The 21,370-nt window shown below is 37.0% G+C and overlaps 1 protein-coding gene across 1 annotated transcript in view; it reads right to left on the bottom strand.

The window, feature by feature from the left end:
- DPY19L1 (dpy-19 like C-mannosyltransferase 1) overlaps window positions 1-21,370 on the bottom strand; it is a 121,676-nt gene that overhangs the window by 37,422 nt on the left and 62,884 nt on the right. Inside the window, 5 exon segments of the mRNA XM_058296783.2 lie at window positions 3,333-3,413; window positions 3,959-4,018; window positions 6,445-6,531; window positions 15,998-16,075; window positions 18,183-18,282. Of these exon segments, the coding sequence (XP_058152766.1) occupies window positions 3,333-3,413; window positions 3,959-4,018; window positions 6,445-6,531; window positions 15,998-16,075; window positions 18,183-18,282 (406 nt within the window).

Genomic DNA, 21,370 nt, shown 5'->3' with positions numbered 1-21,370 from the left:
AAAATGAGGAAAATCATAAGTTCTCAAAGAAAAAAAACTGTCAACCAATGATTCTATTTCCACCAAAACTATTCTGAAAAAATGAAGATAAAACAGAGACATTTCTAGCCTGAGAGAATCAACTGCTAGCAGATTTGCCTTAAAAGAACCTTCAACTTGAAAGGAAATATCAGGCAGTAAATCCAACCCACAGGAAGAAACGAAGAATGAAAATAGTGAATATATGTTTAAATATGAAAGACAGAATTAACATTTTTTTCTTTTTTCTCAATTTCTTTAAAAGACCTAAGATTTCAGGATTAGCCTGGAATAGCTGTGATAAATTAAAATAAATATTGTAATCCCAGAGCAACCATAAGGAAACTAAAAATTCTATAATTAAAACACAAGGGCTTTTTATTTAGGTAAATTGCCTGAAAATCTCAAAGGTAAGAAATGGCACTTGCAACTTAAACCTAGGCCTGTTTGACACCCAAGTGCATGACTTTAAATGCTACATTCTGCTGAAATAGCAAGGTGTTTTTGAAATGGAAGTTTGTAAAAGCCCCCAGAATTCACTGCTGATAGAGTCAGATATTTTATCCACAGTTTCCAGCTCATTAGATTAGGCTTCTACCAAGGAGAGTGTTGATAGGAACAAGGATGGGGAATTAGGAATATACTGAGAAATTTTCCTAATAGAAAATGCTTCTCAAGAACTGGGCAGTCTTAACACATGTCCTTGATCATATTACAGAATTCTAGAAGAGTTAAAGTTACAACTAAATTAATTCTAATTTGAAAGTAACAGTGCCTATAGTACTTTTTAATGGCCCTGGTACAGCATATGGCTCTGACAGAAATGACAATGGTCTCTTTAATCTGAATCCATTTCTTAGCTCTGGTTTATCTTCTTCCAGTGAGAGGGCAGATTCCATAAACCTGGGAATTGGGCTCTTTCACTTTTATTCCTGCTCATTTACATCCTGGCTAACTCAATCCCCTTTTAATCCCTCATCTTAACAGTGACCTCCAGAAGCCTTCCCTGTGGAGTCCTGCAGCATTCTGTACTTAAGTTTTATTGTAGCATTCATTACAATGTACTGTACTGCTAAGAACTGTTCCTACCTCTCAGTAGACCAAGCCTTATTTAGCTTTCTATCTCCAGCAAGCAATTCCACTACCAAACACAGAGGAGGTACACACTGGGTAAATAAATAAATGTTTTGGGTTTTTTTTTTAAGATTTATTTTTTATTTATTTCTCCCCCTCCCCCTCCAGTTGTCTGCTCTGTGTCCATTCGCTGTGCATTCTTCTGTGCCCTCTTGCACCCTCGGTGGCACTGGGAAATTGCATCTCTTTTTTGTTATGTCATCTTGCTGCGTCAGCACTGTGTGTGTGCACCGCCGCTCCTGGGCAGGTTGCGCTTTTTTCACGCGGGCGGCTCTCCTTGCAGGGCGCACTTCTTGCGTGTGGGGCACCCCCACACAGGGGCACCCCTGCATGGCACGGCACTCCTTGCATGAGGCAGCACTGCGTGTGGGCCAGCTCATCCCACAGGTCAGGAGAGCCTGGGAATCAAACCCTGGACCCTTGCATATGGTAGGCAGACGCTCTATCAGTTGAGCCACGTCTGCTTCCCAATAAATGTATTTTAGACTATAGTTTTATACTCTTAAAAAAGAAAATTCGGGGAGCAGATGTGGCTCAAGCAGTTGAGCTCCTGCTGCCACATGGGAGGTCCCTGGTTTGGTTCCCGGCACCTCCTAAATAAAATAAACAAACTGGGAAGCAGACTTGGTTTAACAGATAGAGCATCTGCCTACCACATAGGAGGTCCGCGGTTCAAACCCAAGACTCCTTGACCCGTGTGGAGCTGGCCCACGCGCACTGCTGAGGTGCGCAAGGAGTGCCCTGCCACGCAGGGGTGTTCCCCCGCCTAGGGGAGCTCCACATACAAGGAGTGCGCCCATAAGGAGAGCCACCCAGCGCAAAAAAGCCTGCCCAGGAGTGGCACCGCACACATGGAGAGCTGATGCAGCAAGATGACACAACAAAAAGAGACACAGATTCCTGGTGCCGCAGACAGGAATAGAGGCGGACACAGAAGAACATACAGTGAAAGGACACAGAGAGCAGACAACTGGGGGGGGGAGGGAAGGGGAGAGAAATAATTAAAAAAATAAATCTTAAAATAAAAAATAAACCACCGTTGAGCAAACCAATGGTGAGAAAACCAACGGCGAGCAAACAGGTAAAGGAGCCAACTCACGGAAGCTGATGTGGCTCAGTGGATGAACGTCAGCCTCCCGCATACAAGGTCCCAGGTTCAGTAACCAGTCCCAGTACATAAAAAAAAAAAAAAGTCTCTACGAGGTCTAGATGACTGATATATTAGCCCAATTGTTTCCAATCTTTTTTAAGCAAATCAATTCTCTTGTTCATATGAAAACCTATGTAAATGTCCAATATGCAAGAGATTGAAGTGACGCTTCTCGGGGAAAGAGAGGATAGCAGGGCAAGGGGGAGCTTACAGGAGTAGACAAACCCCATGAAGAGTCCTTGGAAATTCTAGAACTTCAGAAAACCCAGTTTCAAAACAACAGCTTTAATCTATTATAGAAGGAAGAAAGGTGGCCAATAAAAATGAATTACATGAAATATGTATTGTTTATTTTACTCTATGTTGATTGTTTAGTTGCTTTGTTTTATAGACAAACCATCATGAGTAAGAACAAGCCTTAAAACTACAAACCAGAATTATTCTCATTTTATTTTCTCTTCTACTCACCTTCCAAGGGAGAAGAGAAAAAGTCTTCTCTGAAGAAGACCAACTTGGAATAAAATGGAAAACACTGAAGTGCTTTTAAAATTCCTATTGCTTATAAAGCCTTGTAAATAAACCTTTTATGAGAACTGATCAGAAAATTGGAAGAAGAAAAAAAAAAGAATACAGCTATACTATAATTTAGTTTAAAGGCTCTGAATATGGTGTCTTTATCTATTACAAACATGGATATAAAAAAAGTCAGAGAGAAACAGCTCTATAGACCTTAAAATGTGAGCTTAAATATCTAGAATTTTCTTGTATTAAAATTTTAAAACTTTGTGATATAGAAGAATCAATGAAATAAAAGATTCATGTCAAGAAATTAAATTTGGAGTATAGAGACTAGACATATAGTCACATTTACTTTATAGTTTAGTAAACAGAAAATAATAAGTGGACAGACTTCATCCTGGAAATTGGATTTAACAGTAGCACTTTAATAACTCAAATAATTCATGAACCTATTTGATATCAAATCACCTATCAAATCACTGAAGTGTAAGTAAAAGAAAAATACACTCACATCATCTGCAATGCCAAAGATTTTAGATGTCAAATATTTGAGTATGATAGTTCCAAATAACCAAAAACATCCTTGGATAACCTATAAAAGAAAAAACAAAGCAAAAAAACCCCAATACTTATAGCCATTCTATAGGCATAGCCTAGAAAGGAAAAATAAATCAATGTTTTACTCAAGCATGAGAACAAAATCTCGATATCCAGAGAAAATGTAAAAATGCACCTTAAATTAATATAAAGAGTACTGCTCCAAAATTAAGGGTCAATAACTAAACATAAAAATATATACATATGATATTTTTGTCAAATAGATTTTATAGGAGATTTATACAACAATAGCAGTTAAATTCCCCTTTCACTAACAGTTTCTTACTAATGCATGCATTGCTCCTCAGAAGAAATTTGGGCAATAAATAAATAAAACTCAATTCTTTAACTACCTACTCAGTTTTAATCTTCACTTGCTTCCTGAAAAAGGTAATTTAACACATTAGAATTGAGCCTTAATATATTATAAAACTGTTAGACTCCCTGCATTACATAGATCATTTCCTTAAAAGTAAAACATAAAATCATTGATACATTTTAGAGAAGGAAAACGTATGCATTGAAAAGTCTAATTCTTACCCATAAACTAAGTTCAGATACATTTATTTTCAGGAAATGTGGTTTCATTGCCAGCACACCCTGCATAGAGAAAATAACATGGTATACAGTTAATGCTTATAGATATAAATTCAAGCATCAAAAAATACATATAATAAGACTCTCAAGAGTTTGAAATTCTGCATACTTGATTTTTCATGTAGGATCACCGTATGATAATTTCTATGTTCACTGATTTCAAGAAATAGCCCTATTATATCCTAAGTAGATTAAATCAGTGATTTTTGAACAGAATCACCATATATCAATTTCTATGACAAATTTTACATGTCAGATTTACCTAAGAACCAAGAGTTATGTAATAATTTCAGAGTTTTAGACAGCTATCATCTAGACATTAGATCTTCCTTAAGCTAAAAATTACTGGCTCTTAAAATAAAGGTACAAAAGAGATTTTAATAGAGCACCAAAATACTTCTGTGTCAAATCTTTAGTCTCTCGAGGTACAAAGACTTCCAGAGTGTCTGAACTACAGGGATCCAAATCTACTTCAAACTTGTCAAAAATATGTTTAGAGATCAAAAGATAAATACTTGAACCCAAATTAAATACTTTCACATTTCTGAACATCTGAGAAAACAAAATGTGATACAATTCAGGTTTCAAAGTGATAACTATAAATAAATGTATGCGAATGTGTGTTTACAGTTAAATATGCACAAATATGCTCTCTTCTGTAACTACTGACATCATTTATTTTTATATACCAAAATAAATGAAATATATTACACATAAACATGCTAAATCCATACTTAAGACACACTTTGATGGCAAGAGCCTAGCAGTAGCAGGGTACTCTACTGAGCTGAAGAGACATTTTCTACAAAATATACTTAGTGTTTATTCATACGCTAACATTCAATTCAATGACTTCTCTGAACAGAGCCACCAAGAGCCATGTACTCTTGCCTGGGTAACAGTAGTGTTTCCTCACGCAGGCACATAAAATACAGACCAAGTACATTGGCACGTTGCCCAGCCCAGAACAAAGTTCTCTGATTTTAAGAACTGTACTTATTAACCCCAAAGCACGGAAGTCAGCTAGTGACTCGTTTTGAGTTGTAAACACAGTATCACTGCATGCTGTTAATTTCTGTGAATAAATGGACTCAAGTCACATAATCTAAAGGGTGGTAGCCCAAAGTGAGAAGAGGAGAGATGCTCCATGAAAGCTGCAATCCTAGGACATAGTAGGTATGTTTCTACTGTGGCCAGAAGTGGAGAGTCTATGAGGAGAATAAAATAACCGTTTTATATAAAACTCACTTAACATCGTCCCCCCAAAAAACATTCAAAATGATGCTTACTTTCTAAATGTTAGTTAAAATCTCGAGATGCCTTATTTTAGAAAATACTCAAGTTTGAATTAATTATCTAATTTTAGTAAACTTTCAGATTGTGTAACAAATAAGTGGTAGTAAATATAATTGTATTATACTTTCTGGAAACATCTTTTTGAATGTCAACTTCATCTCCCAGAAATACCATAATGAGTCCTAAACAAATACAATTTCTCCTATGGTGAAAATGGCAATGAGAGCAATAAATATCTTCACAGTTGGCATATTCTTGGGAAATGGGTCGTTAAATAAATACTATTTGTTAAATGGGACAAAGAAATGGGATGTTCCAAATTTGCTAATGGGGGTTCTGGAAATCAAGAAAGAAAAATGATCTGAGTAACTTAAATGATCAGTCAAGAAGAAGAAAACATTTTGATTAAGGCAATGCAGAAGGCTTTTGTCTTCAGGAAACTGGCCTATACTAAAGCACACTTTTGATAAAAGGAATAATTTCTTTCCCCTTAGATTTGCTAAACATTGTCAAGGAGAAACCCATTGAAAAAAGGACATAACCATCTCAGGACATCTTTAAATTTACAAGACTTTTTTTTAATGTAGAAAGCCATTCTGCCAAAAGTGGCAGAAGGAGTTAGATAACCTGTTCTAATTCTGTAAGATAGTCTTCCCATAATCTAAATCTGTTCTTGGTAGCAGCTTAGCAAAGTACAGCTGAATCACCATCTCACTTAAACCATTCTGAATATTCCATGCATAGAAAAGGGGAAAAAACTAAATTATCAAGCTCTCAAACTTCTGATCACAGCAGAATGGAGAGAGACTGCTGTGAGATGCAAGAAGAAGCAAGGGAGGGGTAGAGAGTGGGGCAGCAATAGAATAAGAAGTAAAAGAGAAAAGGAAGAAGAAGAGAAACATTTCAAACATGACCTCTAGGACCAAAATGTAGGTGACTGGAAAGATGAGAAAGAAAGACAGGGCAGATGGGTGCTCTGAGGCAGGGTCCTATGCTTTTTCATTTAAACCCACTTGGGAAAGGAATGCTTGCATACTCCATGGCATGTAAATGTAGAAAATTTCTGGGGAATCCTATACCAGTGATATAATCCATTAATTTCCAAAATAGCCATGTGCTTAAAGAATACTTACCCAAATAATTACCAAAGAGGAAGCATAATAAGAAGTTAATAACATTGAGTTTCCAAACATCAAAACAAAACAAAGTGCAAGAGAAATCTGGAAAAATCCAAGAAAAATATAATTAATGCACATAAAACAAACTAAAAACATTAATCTTTTTATGAAAATGACACATGCCCACAATAAGCAAATTTCAAAGAAAAATGAATGGAAATACACAATAAAACTGAGCTCACTTTCCATTCCCACCTCAAATCCCAAGAGACAATCACCATCAACAGCCCTCTATGCATCCTTCCAGAAATCAACATGTATAAATTCTAGTTTTATAATTTCAAAAAGCCACAAATGGCAACTTACCACATTAGCTACATACTTCTTCTTGCTTTTACTCATAATAAAGTCTAAGAGGGTTTTTCATATCAGCCCAAATCAATCTAACACATTCTATTTAATAACTGAAAAAAAGTATTCCACTCAATAAATACATCATAATTTATTTAACCAATTTTCAGCCTACTACTAGACACTTAAATGGCTTCCAGTTTTGTTTTTGTTTTTTTCCCTTAATACAAACACTACTTTGGTAAAGGCACCTTATGTGTACAATTTCAACATATTTATGGAATCCCTAAAAGTGGAATTAATGGATCAAAGTGGTAAATACATTCTAAAATTTGAAAAAATACTGACAAATCATCCTATAGAAAGAAGCTAACGATTTACTCTTCGATCAGTAGTGCCTGAGGTTGCAGTTGGTGCATACTCTTGCACACATGCTGTGATATTCTTTTAAGTGTTTGCCAGTCTAACCAGAAACAAATGCTACCTCTTGCTTTCTTCTCCATTCTTTAATAGTCAGTGAGACTCAGCATCTTTTCTTGTAAATGTTGTTTCTTGTTTTGCTTTGTGTATTTGTGTGAATGTGAACTGGTTGTTCACTGCCAATTTTTTTGTTCATTGTCGTTTTATCTATTAGGTGTGGTTATTTTCTTTAACTGCTCTTTATCTGTATAGAATACAGTTCCTTGTCATATTGTACATATTTCTTACAGTTCATTAGTTATATTTGTTCATGGAATTTATGTATTATGCTTATTTTATTTTTTTATTTTATGTTAGTCAAATTTGTCATTCTTTTCCTTATCATCTTTGGAAATTAGCTCCATGATTAGAAAAGCAAAGTAATTCATATTTTCTTCTAAAGTTCTATTCTTGATATATATAAACTTCTATATGAATTTTTGAATCAGTTTAGTCAAGTTTCTAAAAAACCCTAACATTTTAATTGAAATTACATTGTATCTATAATGTACAAGACATTATGTTTATAATAGGTACAATAATGAATCTTTAGGGAAAAAAAATTAAACATTTTTTTCCATGTCTAAAGTCTTCTTTTACATACATTAGTAGAGTCACAAAGTTTTTTTCATATATATTTTATATATTTCTTAAGTTTATTACCAAATATTTCTACTTCTACTGAATCAGGAATTTTTCATATTTTCTAACTTATTATTGTTTTATAGAGAAAATTTATATTGTGTATATAAATGAATGCATTCTTTCGTAATTTTTAATAGTTTTCAGCTTATTCATCTAGATTTTTCAGGTATTAAAAATCACATCACTTTCAAACAATGATGCTTTTACATCTTCCTTTCCTATTTTTTGAAACTTTTATTTTTTGATCCATTATTTTAGCTAATATTTCTGCAAAAGTAATAATGTAACAATAGGTATATTTGTCATGTTTCTAACATTAATGAGAATAATTCTGTTCATCATTTTGTATGATGCTAGCTTTTGGTTTGAGTTGTATATGCATTTATACACATCAATAAAACATTTATTTTATTGGGGTTTTGTTTGTTTTTTTTTAGGTACTGGGAACTGAATCTGGGACCTCATATGTGGGAAGCCAGTGCTCAAACACTGAGCCATATCGACTCCCCTGAGTTGGTTTTTTCATTTGTTTTGCTTGCGTTCATTTTTGTTTTTTTCAGGAGGCACCAGGGACCAAACCCAGGACTTCCCATGTAGGAGGTAGGAGTTCAACCACTTGAGCCATATCTGCTCCCTTGATTAGGATTTTTTTTTAGAAGATTAGGATTTTAAAAGTCAGAAATAGAAGTTGACTTTCATCAAATGCCTTTATAGCATCAAAGGAAATGCTCATGATGACTTCTTTTAACCTATTAATTCGATGAAGTATATTGATAGAATATACTTACTGCCAAATCATTTTGCATTCCTGGAATGAACTTATTTTGTCATGCTATTCTCATCAGTTTTCAAATTTTACTAAATGGGTAAGTAAATGAAAAAAGTACATGAAGCCCCCGCTCTCTTCCCACTCCTCTCTCTGCCCTCTTTCCATTCTTCCTTCCCCCTTTCTACTCTCCTTCCGACCATCCTCTGTATCTCCTTCTCTTCCCTCTTTCTCCCCCAGCCCTCCTTCCCCTGGGCTGGCAGGAGCCTCCTCACTAGCTTCCCTGTCCCTTCCCTCAGACATTAGTTTCTTTTCAACCCAGCAGCTAGACACAGTCACTGCTCTGCTCAAACCCTCCAAGGGATTTTATCTTTACTCCAAGTCAAAGGCCTACACCGCCCCACAAGGGGGTCCCCATTAACCTCAGGACCTCATTTCCTGTGACTCTCTCCCCTCTCACTCCAATTCAGCCACACCTGAGGGTCCTAGAACACAGGTAACCCCCTAGGAACCCCCCAGAGCAGGTATGCCTTCCAGGTAACCCCCTAGGTACCCCCCAGAGCAGGTATGCCTTCTGTTCCCTTTACCTGCAGGTAAAGTTTCAGGGCTTGCCCCCTGAACTCCCTCAGCTCTTTATTCCAAAGACAGTCTTTCAGTGAGGCCTTCACTCCTATTTTTTAATACTTTAAAAAAATTTTTTAAATACTTTAGATTATACATATATTAAAAATATTAAAATGCAACCTCCCCTCCCTACTCAGCAAATCTTGTCCCCGTCTGCTTTATTTTCCTTAATAGGACTTACTACCATCTAACATACTTTTTATTTTACTATTTAGTCTATTTCTGTCTACATACACTAAAATGTGAGATAAATGAAGGTAGGGATTTTTTTTTAATCATTGCTGTAGCCTAAGCACCTAACTCAACAAATAATCAGTGCTCTAAAACACTGGTGAATTTAAATTTGGAGAAAATTTGCAAATAAACTAAGCAAGTTGAGAAGTTAGAAGTTACAAAATAAAGCAGAGTATTAGAGATATGTTTTTAGTATCTGTAGCTTTCCTTTAGTATCTATTTTTAGCAGATTTCAAAAAATAATGCTGTGAAAAACTGTTAATGGATTTTAAAATTTAGATGAATGGGAAAATCTCTAGGAAAATAACAATGACCAAAAATAATACAAGAAAAAAAGTCTGAGTAGTCCTATTATCACTAAATTATTTGGATCAGCAATTTAAACCTAGCCACAAAGAAAACAACAGGTACTTAAAATTTTACAGGCAAGCTCTACCAAACTTCAGCGAATAGTCCTTCTAATCTTACATAAAATCTACCACAGAACAGAAAAAGTAGAAATACTCTCCAATTAAATCGATGAGGTAAGAATAAATCTGATATGATAGTAAGCAAGGTGGAAAAAAGGATAATACTGTGTCTTTCATGAACAGAGATGTTAAATTCCTAACAAAATAATATCATTGTATCTAACAATGTATAAAACTTGTGTTAGCCCAGAAAAACAAGGTTGCTTACAGCTAAAAAAATCAATTTATTTAATTCTTCAGAGTAACAGTTTGCAAGGAGAAAAAAAGTCCAAGATCATCTACAGAGATGCAGGAAAGCATATGATGAAACTTCGCATTTATTAATTTCTTTTTAAAAGCTCAAAGCATGATTAGGACATGTGCAAAGGATACAGAATTGAGCTTGAAGTAGCCAGCCAAGTTTGGAACACTTCAAGCACCAAAATAAACAATGAAAACAATGGTTTATACTGAAATAAAATGAAATAAAAGACGAGTCCATACAGACTAGATAGATAGGTAGGTAGGTAGGTAGATAGAGGAACAGCATATTTGATGAGAAAAGGAATATTTACATAGTCTCAATGTATCTCCCCATAAAATACTTATTAATTACAATAGAAAAAAGAGTAACTCTACTGTGGAGAAGCCTAGAAGACATCATCTCAAAGTGACCAAAGTTATAATCAGTAAAGGAACAGAAATCACAATCCACCTGATATGAGGCAATAAAAAGACCAAGAATCACTTTCATGGTATTTCTGCCAAAGATGTATAACTTGAATTTGATTATGTGGAAATGTCACAAATACAAGCTGAGGGACAATCTACAAAATAACTAGCCTGTGATCTTTAAAAATGTCAAGGTTTGAAAGTCAAGGAAGGACTAAGAAATGCTCCCAGATTGAAGGAAACAAAAGAATGATGACAACCAACAAAATCTGATTGTGAACTGGTTCCTTTTGTTATAAAGGGCATTTTCAAGATGAGTGAAATTTGAAGGTTTGCAGACTATAGTATTGTATCAATTCCTGAGTTTGGTGGTTGTGGACTGCAGTTATGTAGAACATCCTGGTTTACAGGAAATATAAACTGTTTAAGACTGAAGATAGAAGAGGTGAGCAACTTAACTCTAAAATGCTTCAGGGGAAAAAAACCTCTTTATACTTACAAATTTGCTATAAATATTTTTTCAAAAGAAAAGGAAAATTTTTTAAAAATTCTCTTCACCAACTAGGAATAAAAAGAATCTTCTTTAGCAAACACCTGCAAAAATATCTATAGCAACACTAGAAGCATTCTCTTTCAAATCACATTGCTCATTATCACTATTTCTGGAGAATCCTCACTGGAGGTCCTAAGCAAGACATTAAATTGACTGGGGAAAGAAACAAAATTACCAATGCAGAGATTAAACTGATATCCAGAAAATCCAGAGAATCTACAGGAACATTTTCAGACTAAGAAAGCTTAAGAAAATAGCTGGAAATAAGACATGTATACAAAAAGGATAAGTTTTACAAAGTTTAGCATATTAATATTAGTAACTTCATTTCATTAAAAGTTACTGTAAAGAAAGTGAAAAGCAAGTCATAAACTGGGATAAGATATTTACAGTACATAACTGACAAAGCATCACTACAATGTACATTAAAAAGACAACACAGCGAAGTGGACTTGGCCCAATGGATAGGATGTCCATCTACCATATGGGAGGTCCGCGGTTCAAACCCCAGGCCTCCTTGACCCATGTGCAGCTGGCCCATGTGCAGTGTTGATGTGCACAAGGAGTGCCCTGCCACGCAGGGGTGTCCCCTGCGTAGGGGAGCCCCACACACAAGGAGTGCACCCCATAAGGAGAGCCATCCAGTGCGAAAGAAAGTGCAGCCCGCCCAGGAATTGTGCCACACACACGGAGAGCTGACACAGCAAGATGACGCAACAAAAAGAGAGACAGTTTCCTGTGCCACTGACAACAGAAGTGGATAAAGAAGAACACGCAGCAAATGGACACAGAATAGACAACTGGGGCGGGGGGGGGGGAGGGGAGGGAAGGGGAAAGAAATAAATAAAATAACTCTGAAGAAAAAAAAAGACAACACAGGAGAAATAGAGGAAAAAAGGAAAAAGCATGTCACAGAAAAGGAAACATGAAGGGCCCATAAACATACCAAAAGGTGCTCAGTTTTCCTGAGAACCAGAGAAATGCAAATTAAGGTTATAAAATACCATTTAACACTCACCAAATTGATAAAATGTAAAAGGATGTAAAATAGAATGGACTGTTACACATTCCTATTTGAAGTGGTCCAATCATTTTGGAAAAACAACCTGGTATCAAATTATGATACTGAACAATGCATAATTCATTTCCCAGCAATTCTACTACCAGTTAAATACCTCAGAGAAACTATTAATATGAGCCCAGGAGATACGTATAAAAATTGTGAAGCATTACTCATAAAGGAAAACACTGGAATTAACCTGAATGTCCTTTAACAAGAAAATGGATAAACAAATTGTGCCTTATTTATACAATAGAAAAGCTAAAACAATGAAAATGTCTGAACTCTACTAGTAAACAAATTTCAGAGACCTGAGTGGAAATGTCACATAAAATGATACCGTTTTTATAAATCTTGAAAAAAATGGTAATATTTAAAACTGAAAGTACATATTATTTAGGAATATGTATGTGGTAAAGTTATAAAGAAAAGCAAGTTAATTTACCTATAGGAGAAGTAAGGGCCTATGTTCGGGGCACACAAGGGCTTCAAAGGAAGATAAGATTCTATTCATCAAGCTAGAAGGTAGATTCATGATTGGTCATTTTATGTTTGTTCTTAGCTTCCCTATACATTGCCAATATCCTTGTATACGTATCAATCATACAGAACAAACTAATGGTATAAGAAAAATTATAAGGAGAAGGAAACATGAAAATTGTAAAAAAAAAAAAAAAAAAAAAAGGAAAAACATTAACACCAACCAACCAGCCCTAAGGGTTTTGCCCTAGCTGCTGCATCAACCTAGAACATTCTTCTCTGAGATATCTACTTTGTTATTTCCCTCTTCTCCTTCAAATCCTGCTCCAGTCTTCCTTCTCAATAAGGCCTGCCCTGACTACCTCATTTATACCTCAAATCTCCCGCTCCTGAACACTGGCACTCTTGATCCACCTTACCACGACGTCCCCCTTTTCTTATTTCTATGTAACTTACAGCACATGACTGACCTGTTTCCCATGTCTATAACTGACTCTGTCTTCCCTCCTTCCCCCACTTTACTAGAAGGTGAGCTTCACGAGTGCTGGTGTCTCTGTGGTTCTATTCACTGGCACATCCCATTTGCTGGACAGACAGTGCACAGCAAGCAATCAGTCCATTTCACTCCAACAGAAGGCTCATGGATAATATACCATTCCATTTTTCTCTTTCAGCTATTTAAAGTCATTGCAGATGCTTCCATGGAATATGAAAGTGATCGTCTTGGTATACTGTGTTATCTCAGTGGGTGGAGAGCCACATAATAAACAAAATATTAAACTACCATCCTAGGGAATCCTGCTGTGTTCTCAATTTGAGAGACAAGACTCTCTCGAGAAGATAGGCAATGCTTAATAAAAGAAAACAGACCAATATGTCAAGTCCTCAACATTACTGAAAGTAGCTATGAATCTTATTCTTCAAAAATTGAAACTTAGTGGTTACCATAGGTTCTGAGGGAGGGGGAGGGTAGAATAGATGGAACATAGGGCATTTTTTAGGGCATTACAGTTGTTCTGCATGATCTTACAATAATGGATAGAGACCATTTAAATTTCATCAAAACCTATGAAAATGTACAGTTCTGTGAACCATAATGTAAACTATTGACCTTGGTTAATACGAAGGCTTCAATATTTTTATATCACTTGTAACAAATGTACCATCCTCATTAATACCTTATTAATAGGGGAGTGGGAAAGGGGGAGGGCATTGGGTATATAGAAATCCTCTGAATTTTCTATGTGCTTTTCCTGTAACCTAAAGCTTCTTTGAAGATAAAATGGAAAAAATAAGACACTGGGGGAATATACAGAAGAGACCGGCACTGTACACATAGAACAGATCTTACAGTAATAAAAGACACTGTCTAAAAGTTTTTTATATTCATTTTAAAATTTTTTTTGTATTTTATTTGTTATTTTTTAAACTATTATTTCATTTCCTTATTTTTATTTGGTTATTTTGTTTGCTTCATTTTTGGCGAGGTTTTGGATCACAGAAGGGTTACAGCTGTGGCAGGGGAGGATCACTGGTGTGGGGTGTTGATGATGGGGGCATGGGTGGGGAGGGGTACACCTTGGGCATGCCTCTAAGGCATATGAATATGTTCAAGCATTCATGGGGCCTTGTCTCAGTGGGTGGAGACCCACACAATAACCAAAAGAATATTGAATTCCCATCCTGGGTTGTCCTGCTACATTCTCTAAATATCAGCAAGAATCCTCCAAGTACAAGGGCAGTGTCTAGTGAATGCAGACAGATAATTATACCAAGCCCTTGATATTGATGATTATACTTATGAACCTTTTCTTGTGAAACTGAAACTTAGCCTTGTATTATATATTGCCTAAGAGTTACCTCCTGAAAGCCTCCTTGTTGTTCAAATGTGGCCTCTCTCTAAGCCAGCTCATCATATAAACGCACTACCTTCACCCCAACAAGGGACATGACTCCTGGGGATGAGCCTCCCAGGCACTGAGGGATTATTCCCAAGTGCCAACTAGCAATGCACCTGGAAAAAGATCTTGACCAAAAGGGGGAAAGATGAAATACAAATTAGTTTCTATGACTAAGAAATTTCAAAGTGAATCGGGAAGTCATTCCAGAGGTTATGCTTATGTACTTCTCAGCAGGATCTCATTGACAGTCACAGTAAATACTGCCTCAAACAGCAGAGCTTCTGAGGGCTCTAGAGACATTTAGACACTCTATGCAGGGCAGACAAGCTCAGCAATGAGGCACTTTGTCAGTGGGCCCTACTCTGTATTTATGCTCCCCAGTGTAACAGAGTTATACTCATTTATAGTTTCCCTACACATGGCTCTTCTGCCCATTTTATTTGAACCTATAATTAGCATTATACTGTTAAATATATGCCCCAGAGACTTAAATCTTTGGTCCATTCATGTGCCAGTTGAACTTGAATCTCAGCAGAGTTGTAACACCTACTCTCCAGTTCACTGGACTCACCCGGGACAAGCAACAAGGAGATGATGATGGACAATGCCCATCCCAAGGAAAAGAGACTGTCTGCAACTGCAGGCAAGATAGTTCCATCCATCTGCCCCATGGGATCTAAGTCCCCTCTCAATTAGAAACAAGAGTGGGCATCACCATCCCCAAATTCTCAAGATTGGGAATGAACAACAGACTAAAGTAGACTTATTATTGTTACTATAGACTTATTGTGATTCTAGCAATGGAAGAACTTTTATCATTGATATAAAGGCAGTGGCCACCAGAGATTCTGAGGGGAGGGAGAGGTTAGAATAGATGTAACATGGGGGCATTTTCAGGACATTGGAATTGTCTTGCATGACACTGCAATGACAGATACAAGCCATTATATATTTTGTCATAATCTACAAAATTGTGCAGGAAAGAGTGAAAACTATAATGTAAACTACAAATGTACCACACTAATGAAGGATGTTGTTAATGTGAGAAAGCGTGAGAGGGGAGGGAATGGTGATATGGGAAGACTCATGTAATCTAAAGCTGCTTTAAAAATAAAAAAAATTTTAATTAAAAAAACAAACAAACAAAAAAAGTCAATGCAGAGCTCCAAATCATATTACATGACAAAGATTAAAATTTCCTGGGTGGCCTATTTAAAACAGGGTCTGCTGATTATATCAATTGGCTGAATGACACCTGCTTCAGTTATATAATCTTGGTACAACTAGTTTTGATCTTGAACAAATCAAATATTTTTCATGAGTTCCCTTAAATATCAAATTAAATGGAAAACAAAACAAATAAAAAGCCATTACCATGTGTATATAAATGATCTGCCGTAATTTGCATATGTCAATATACCCCACAACATATACTGCAAACAGTGATGCAATCTGAAATGTAAAAAGAAACTAAGTTAAAAATAAAATATATATAAGTAAAATAGCTATAAAAATCAAGAAAAAATTATCTTTCTTGCTTAAACTTATGTATATTTATACAGAAAGTGAGTCCTTTAATTTCCATTTCCCCTGCCAATTTATCATTGAGTATAGTTGATATAGTAATCCTGAAAAATACTGGATTTCTTTTCCATACACTGCTCTCTCAATTAACCACGCAAATTATCTACTTTGTGGATTCCCCAAAACAATACTCATTTAATATCAAGTTACTTTACTGTCAACAATACAATTATAAAGTGTCTTGCCCCATCAAAAAACATAAAAACTTACATAGTGCAACAATTAAGACACAATTAGGAAGGTACATTTAACTTGAAAATAATTATGCAATACATGTGTTAGTAAAAATATATTAATTTCTGTTTGTCAGTCACTCCTTACCAGAATTTCCATCACCATTCTCTTTCATTAACTCAGATATTCAGGCATTGATTATAATCAAATGATCAGATTTCAAATTAGAAGTACGGTCACTACAAAGGTATTCTGAAATTTGTTTTCAATTTTGAAGAAAATTGTGGGTGTATTTAGCAAGAATTCTAATAGTATTGAAGTTAACTAAATGAATTAATTGGTTAAATGATTATAGTATATAAATATAGAGGTATCATGTCAAACTACCTCTCCACCCATCTTTGTGGGGAAAGCAATTAAAATTAAATCCCATGTCTATCCTACTACACAAGCATATGATAAAAAAAATTGCAAAATAGTTGAATATTTATAAATAACTTAAGCTCCATTCATCACCTGCTTGTTTTCTTAGTCATTTTTTGGTATTTTTTAATACCTTCGCGCAATGTACAAGTTTTTCCATTTGTAAGGAAAACAAGGTTTCCCTTTACCTAGGGATACTCATGGCAACACTTCACTGAAAAAATGCAACCAAAATTATAGGATAACAGGGGAAGTGTGAGTTACTGTTTTTCAACATAAGCCCCAGAGAAAGGCATACTCCCCCCTCTCCTCACACACACCCCCGCCCCCCACCCCCCATGAAACACAACAAAACAAGCAGGTCATGGGCTCCTAACCGGGAGCAACAGGAACGCTCCCTTTCCACCCCAGGGCCTAAGAATCTTGAGAAGTTCTCAGAGACATTTTAAACAAGTAAGTGTAAAATGTCTTACAAACTAAAGAAGACAAAAGAGATGAAAAGATCAGATCAAAGAAAGAAGTAAATACAAATAGAGGTTTTCATTCTGTTTTGCTTTTTAGGAGGTACCGGGATTGAACTTGGGACCTCATACATGGGAGGCAGGAGCATCAAATCACTGAGCTGCCCCCACTCCCCAAACAGCTAGCCTTACTGACATCTTGCTAATAAGTACTGTGTTATGAGTCTTATATACTTTACCAGCTCTGATGCTGGGAGAGAGAAATATTTTCTCTATTTCACAAACGGTAAAACTGAAAGTTTTGTCCAAGTCAAGAAGCTAGTGAGTAAAGGTGGGACTCAAATCCTGGCCTGACTCCATTTCCCAAGCAAGACATATCAAAGAACATTAAAAAGCCACTCTTTAAGTAGCTTTATACCAGTATGGCAAGCGTAATTAAAAAAAAAAAAAAGCAGCAAGCAAGAAGGAAAAAATGAGCGTTCAATTTATTCCCTTCTTTCAACCTTGCTTTATATACCCCCATTTGAAGGGGGGCAAGAATACATGGAAAGATGAAAGATTAGCTGCAGATTGGTAAGAGAGTTACGTAAAACATGACCGATTAGCTCTTTATCTGATATTATCTACAGCTTATTACAGAGAAATACTTAAAATCATAGCACTAGTCCTCTTTTAAGTATACTAGCACATTCTGAGTAACAAGACAAGCATTCTTACAAATTTGAGCAAATAACTAATCCTTATTAATAAATAACTCTTGCATATTTCTTTACCCTAAACTTTCTTTAAAAGTATTAACTAAAATATTTTAGGACTCAGAATCATATAACATTTTGTTCTATAATTATATAATTATGTGAGTTCATATAATCAAAACACGTTAAGCTTATATCAGGTTAAAAATACAATCACCTTACCTGAGTAAGGAGTACAAACTGAGCAAACTGCCAAGGAAGCAAGAAAAATATATTGGAAACGCAGAGTGCAATCAGACTTCCTCTATAAAGTTTTGTAGCCCTTGAAAAGATAAAATAAATACCAGTAAGTTTAACCACAAGACATTCTGGCCTGGCTCCAAACAACTGCAAATTAGAAGCTCTAAACATGATGTGGTTTTAACATAATCGACGTAAAACAAACCAGTGGGTACAGACTTATTCCTCCTGATACTCAATTACAACAATTTTCTAGGAAAAGTAAATACTGTATTACTGGAAGAATGCAAAGCCTGTCAAAGGCAGGAGGGTGGCCAGATCAATATGTCCAGGGGATTTTTTTCCTCCAAACTAAATTTTGGTGAATTCATAATTAATTTTTAATAGTGGATTCATCAGATTCATTAAATGGTGAGACAGAGTACATCTATAAAAATAATATAAGGTAGCATATTCTAATTGCTAAGTCTTCTATGGGCAAGTACCATAAAGCTTCAGACTAAGGGCTGGGCAGCTGAGGGAGCATACGGAGGCTTAAGTGGTAAAAGCTGGGTCTAGAAAAGCAGAGATGAAGCAAAGGCATGGGAGCCTTTCTGGAGCCACCTCTAAAAGATTCACTTCAGGCCTGACTTGTAAGGGGATTTTGGGTAGCATGAGCTAATATGATCTTCCATGCTAGCTTTAGGAAGTACTTTTCTCCTAAAACTGTGAGCCAGTACAAATCCCCCCAATATCCCTAGAGTCTTCAGAGCAGTGGAATGTGCTTGAGAATGTACAGTTTACTAGGCACACAGCTTGAGCAAAGAAATTCTCCTTAGAATAAACCTACCTGGTACACAGAGTGCCACCACGAAATGCCATCTCTGCATCCTAAAGTATCCCATGTCCAAATACCAGCTCTCTCTGCTATTCTAATCAAATCCCTCCTATCGTACCCTTAAATCGTGTATTTTCAAACTCTGAGTAACCTATTAATGAGTGATGAAATCAGTTTACTAGACAAAAGATCTTGCATGATGAGAGCTCTGTTCCATGACACCATGGATTACGTGTGTGTATGGCTGTGTGTATGCATATTCGGGGCCACAGGTAAAATGTGAGTTCTTATTTCTTGCAGGTCACAGCCAAAAATGAAAGCCAGTGTCTAAAATAAAGCATTTCTCCCCTGCTTCTGAATACTGAAAATGATTTTCATTTTATGGGTAACAAGAGACATTAAGGATTTATGACCAGAGTTTAAGGCTAAGCTGGCAGTTGGGTAGAGAATGAGCTGGGGGGAGAGAGGAACAAATGGAAAACAAGGAATTCCACTGGTGAAGAGATGACTGCTGAAGCCCTGAACCAAGACAACAAAACTGGAAAGATGAAGGAATAAGGCCAGGAACAATCAAAAGCTAAGCATGTACTGGTATAAGGTGATTTATACAAAACTGAACTTTTCAAAGGATTTAAAATTCAAAATTGGACAAAGCCAATTTGTTAAAAACGTATGTCTAATCTTATTTATAAATGATCCCTCGCATGAAGGAAGAGCTTCTTCTCTAGTTTTACAACAGCATTATCAGTGCCTGCGACCTCTATCACCACTGCTCAGCTTCTTGGCTCCCCCAGCCATGCACCCACCAACACTCTCTGCCATCACAAGATGGCACAAGATGCCACTGCAGGTAGAAACCAAGGAGATCTAAATGCCTGCCTCCAAAGGAGACAGAGAATAAAGATGATGAATCAGAAGATGTAGATAACCAAGAGAGATGAAGCTATCATCCTTCAGAAGAAAGATAAGAATTCTGCCACAGCTCCACAGAAGGACGTGGTTTCCCTGGAAAATGGACTGCAGCTGCCACACAAAAAGGGCTGCATTCCACGCCAGGCACAGTGAAGGGTAGCCACCACTTGTAGTCACCCTCACACTTGAACCAAGCCCTGTCTCACCAGTCACAGCATTAGTTACATCAGGAAGTAAGGGATCCATGACAACCAAGGGACAAAGGAAAAGAAACCATCCCCAATAAGCACGGAGGTACCAGTGAGGATGGTGAGGAAGATCAAGATGGTGATGATGAATCTGAACCAGCAGTGGCAAAAGCAGCAGCTGCCCCAGTTTCAGATGGCCAGAAAGATGAGAAGACATCAACAAGGATAAAGCCAGAGAATGAGGAGGATGAAGAAGACTATGAAGAAAGGCAGTCCACCCCCACACACTTTGCTGCAAAAGCCAAGGTGAAGTCAGGAATGAGGAGGAGGCTGTGGCTGGCAATAATTAGGCGGCTAAAGAAGAGGTAAAGAAAGAGCTTGCTACAAAAGCACCTAGAGAACAACAAAGAAGAGCCCCAGAAGCCAAGAAACTGCAACTGGAGCAGCATCATTGAGGGAGTCAGAAGGACTGCCTCCAAGACGCTACATCCCTGGCAAAGGGAGTTAAAATTGTAAATGGGAGAAGCGGATGTGGCTCAACTGATAGAGCATCCATCTAACATTTGGAGGGTCTAGGGTTCAAACCCAGGGCCTCCTAACCCATGTGATGAGCTGGCCCACGCACAAGGAGTACTGTGCCACGCAGGGGTGTCCCCTGCATAGGGGTGTCCCACGTGCAAGGAGTGCACCCTGTAAAGAGAGCCGCCCCATGTGAAAAAAGCGTAGCCTGCCCAGGAGTGGCACCGCACACACGGAGAGGTGATGCAGCAAGATGATGCAACAAAAAAGAGACTCAGTTTCCCAGTGCCACTGGATAATGCAAGTGGACACAGAAGAACACATAGCAAATGGACACAGAATGCCGACTATGGGGGTGTAGGCGACAGAAATAAATAAAAATAAATCTTTAAAAATAAAAAGATTGTAAATGGAATCTAGGCTGTTAAATTAGGACAGGGAGAGTATCCTGGATCATCCAGGTGGGCCCAATGTAACCATAAGCATCCTTAAAAGTGAAGAGTGAGGGTAAGCGGCTGTGGCTCAATCAGCTGGGCTCCCGTCTACCATATGGCAGGCCTTGGGTTCCCGTTCCAGGGCCTCCAAGTGAAGGCAGGCTGGCCCGTACACTGCAGAGAGCTGACGCCTGTGCGCCACGGAGAGCTCACGCAGCAAGATGACACAACAACGGGAGACAAGCAGACACTGAAAAACACACAGCAAATGCACACAGAACAGACAGCAAAAAACAAGCC

The sequence above is a fragment of the Dasypus novemcinctus genome, chromosome 5, assembly GCF_030445035.2.
Source record: "Dasypus novemcinctus isolate mDasNov1 chromosome 5, mDasNov1.1.hap2, whole genome shotgun sequence".
NCBI lineage: Eukaryota > Metazoa > Chordata > Mammalia > Cingulata > Dasypodidae > Dasypus > Dasypus novemcinctus.
Note: the sequence above shows the minus strand (reverse complement) of the source record. Positions and strands in the feature narration are given on the sequence as shown.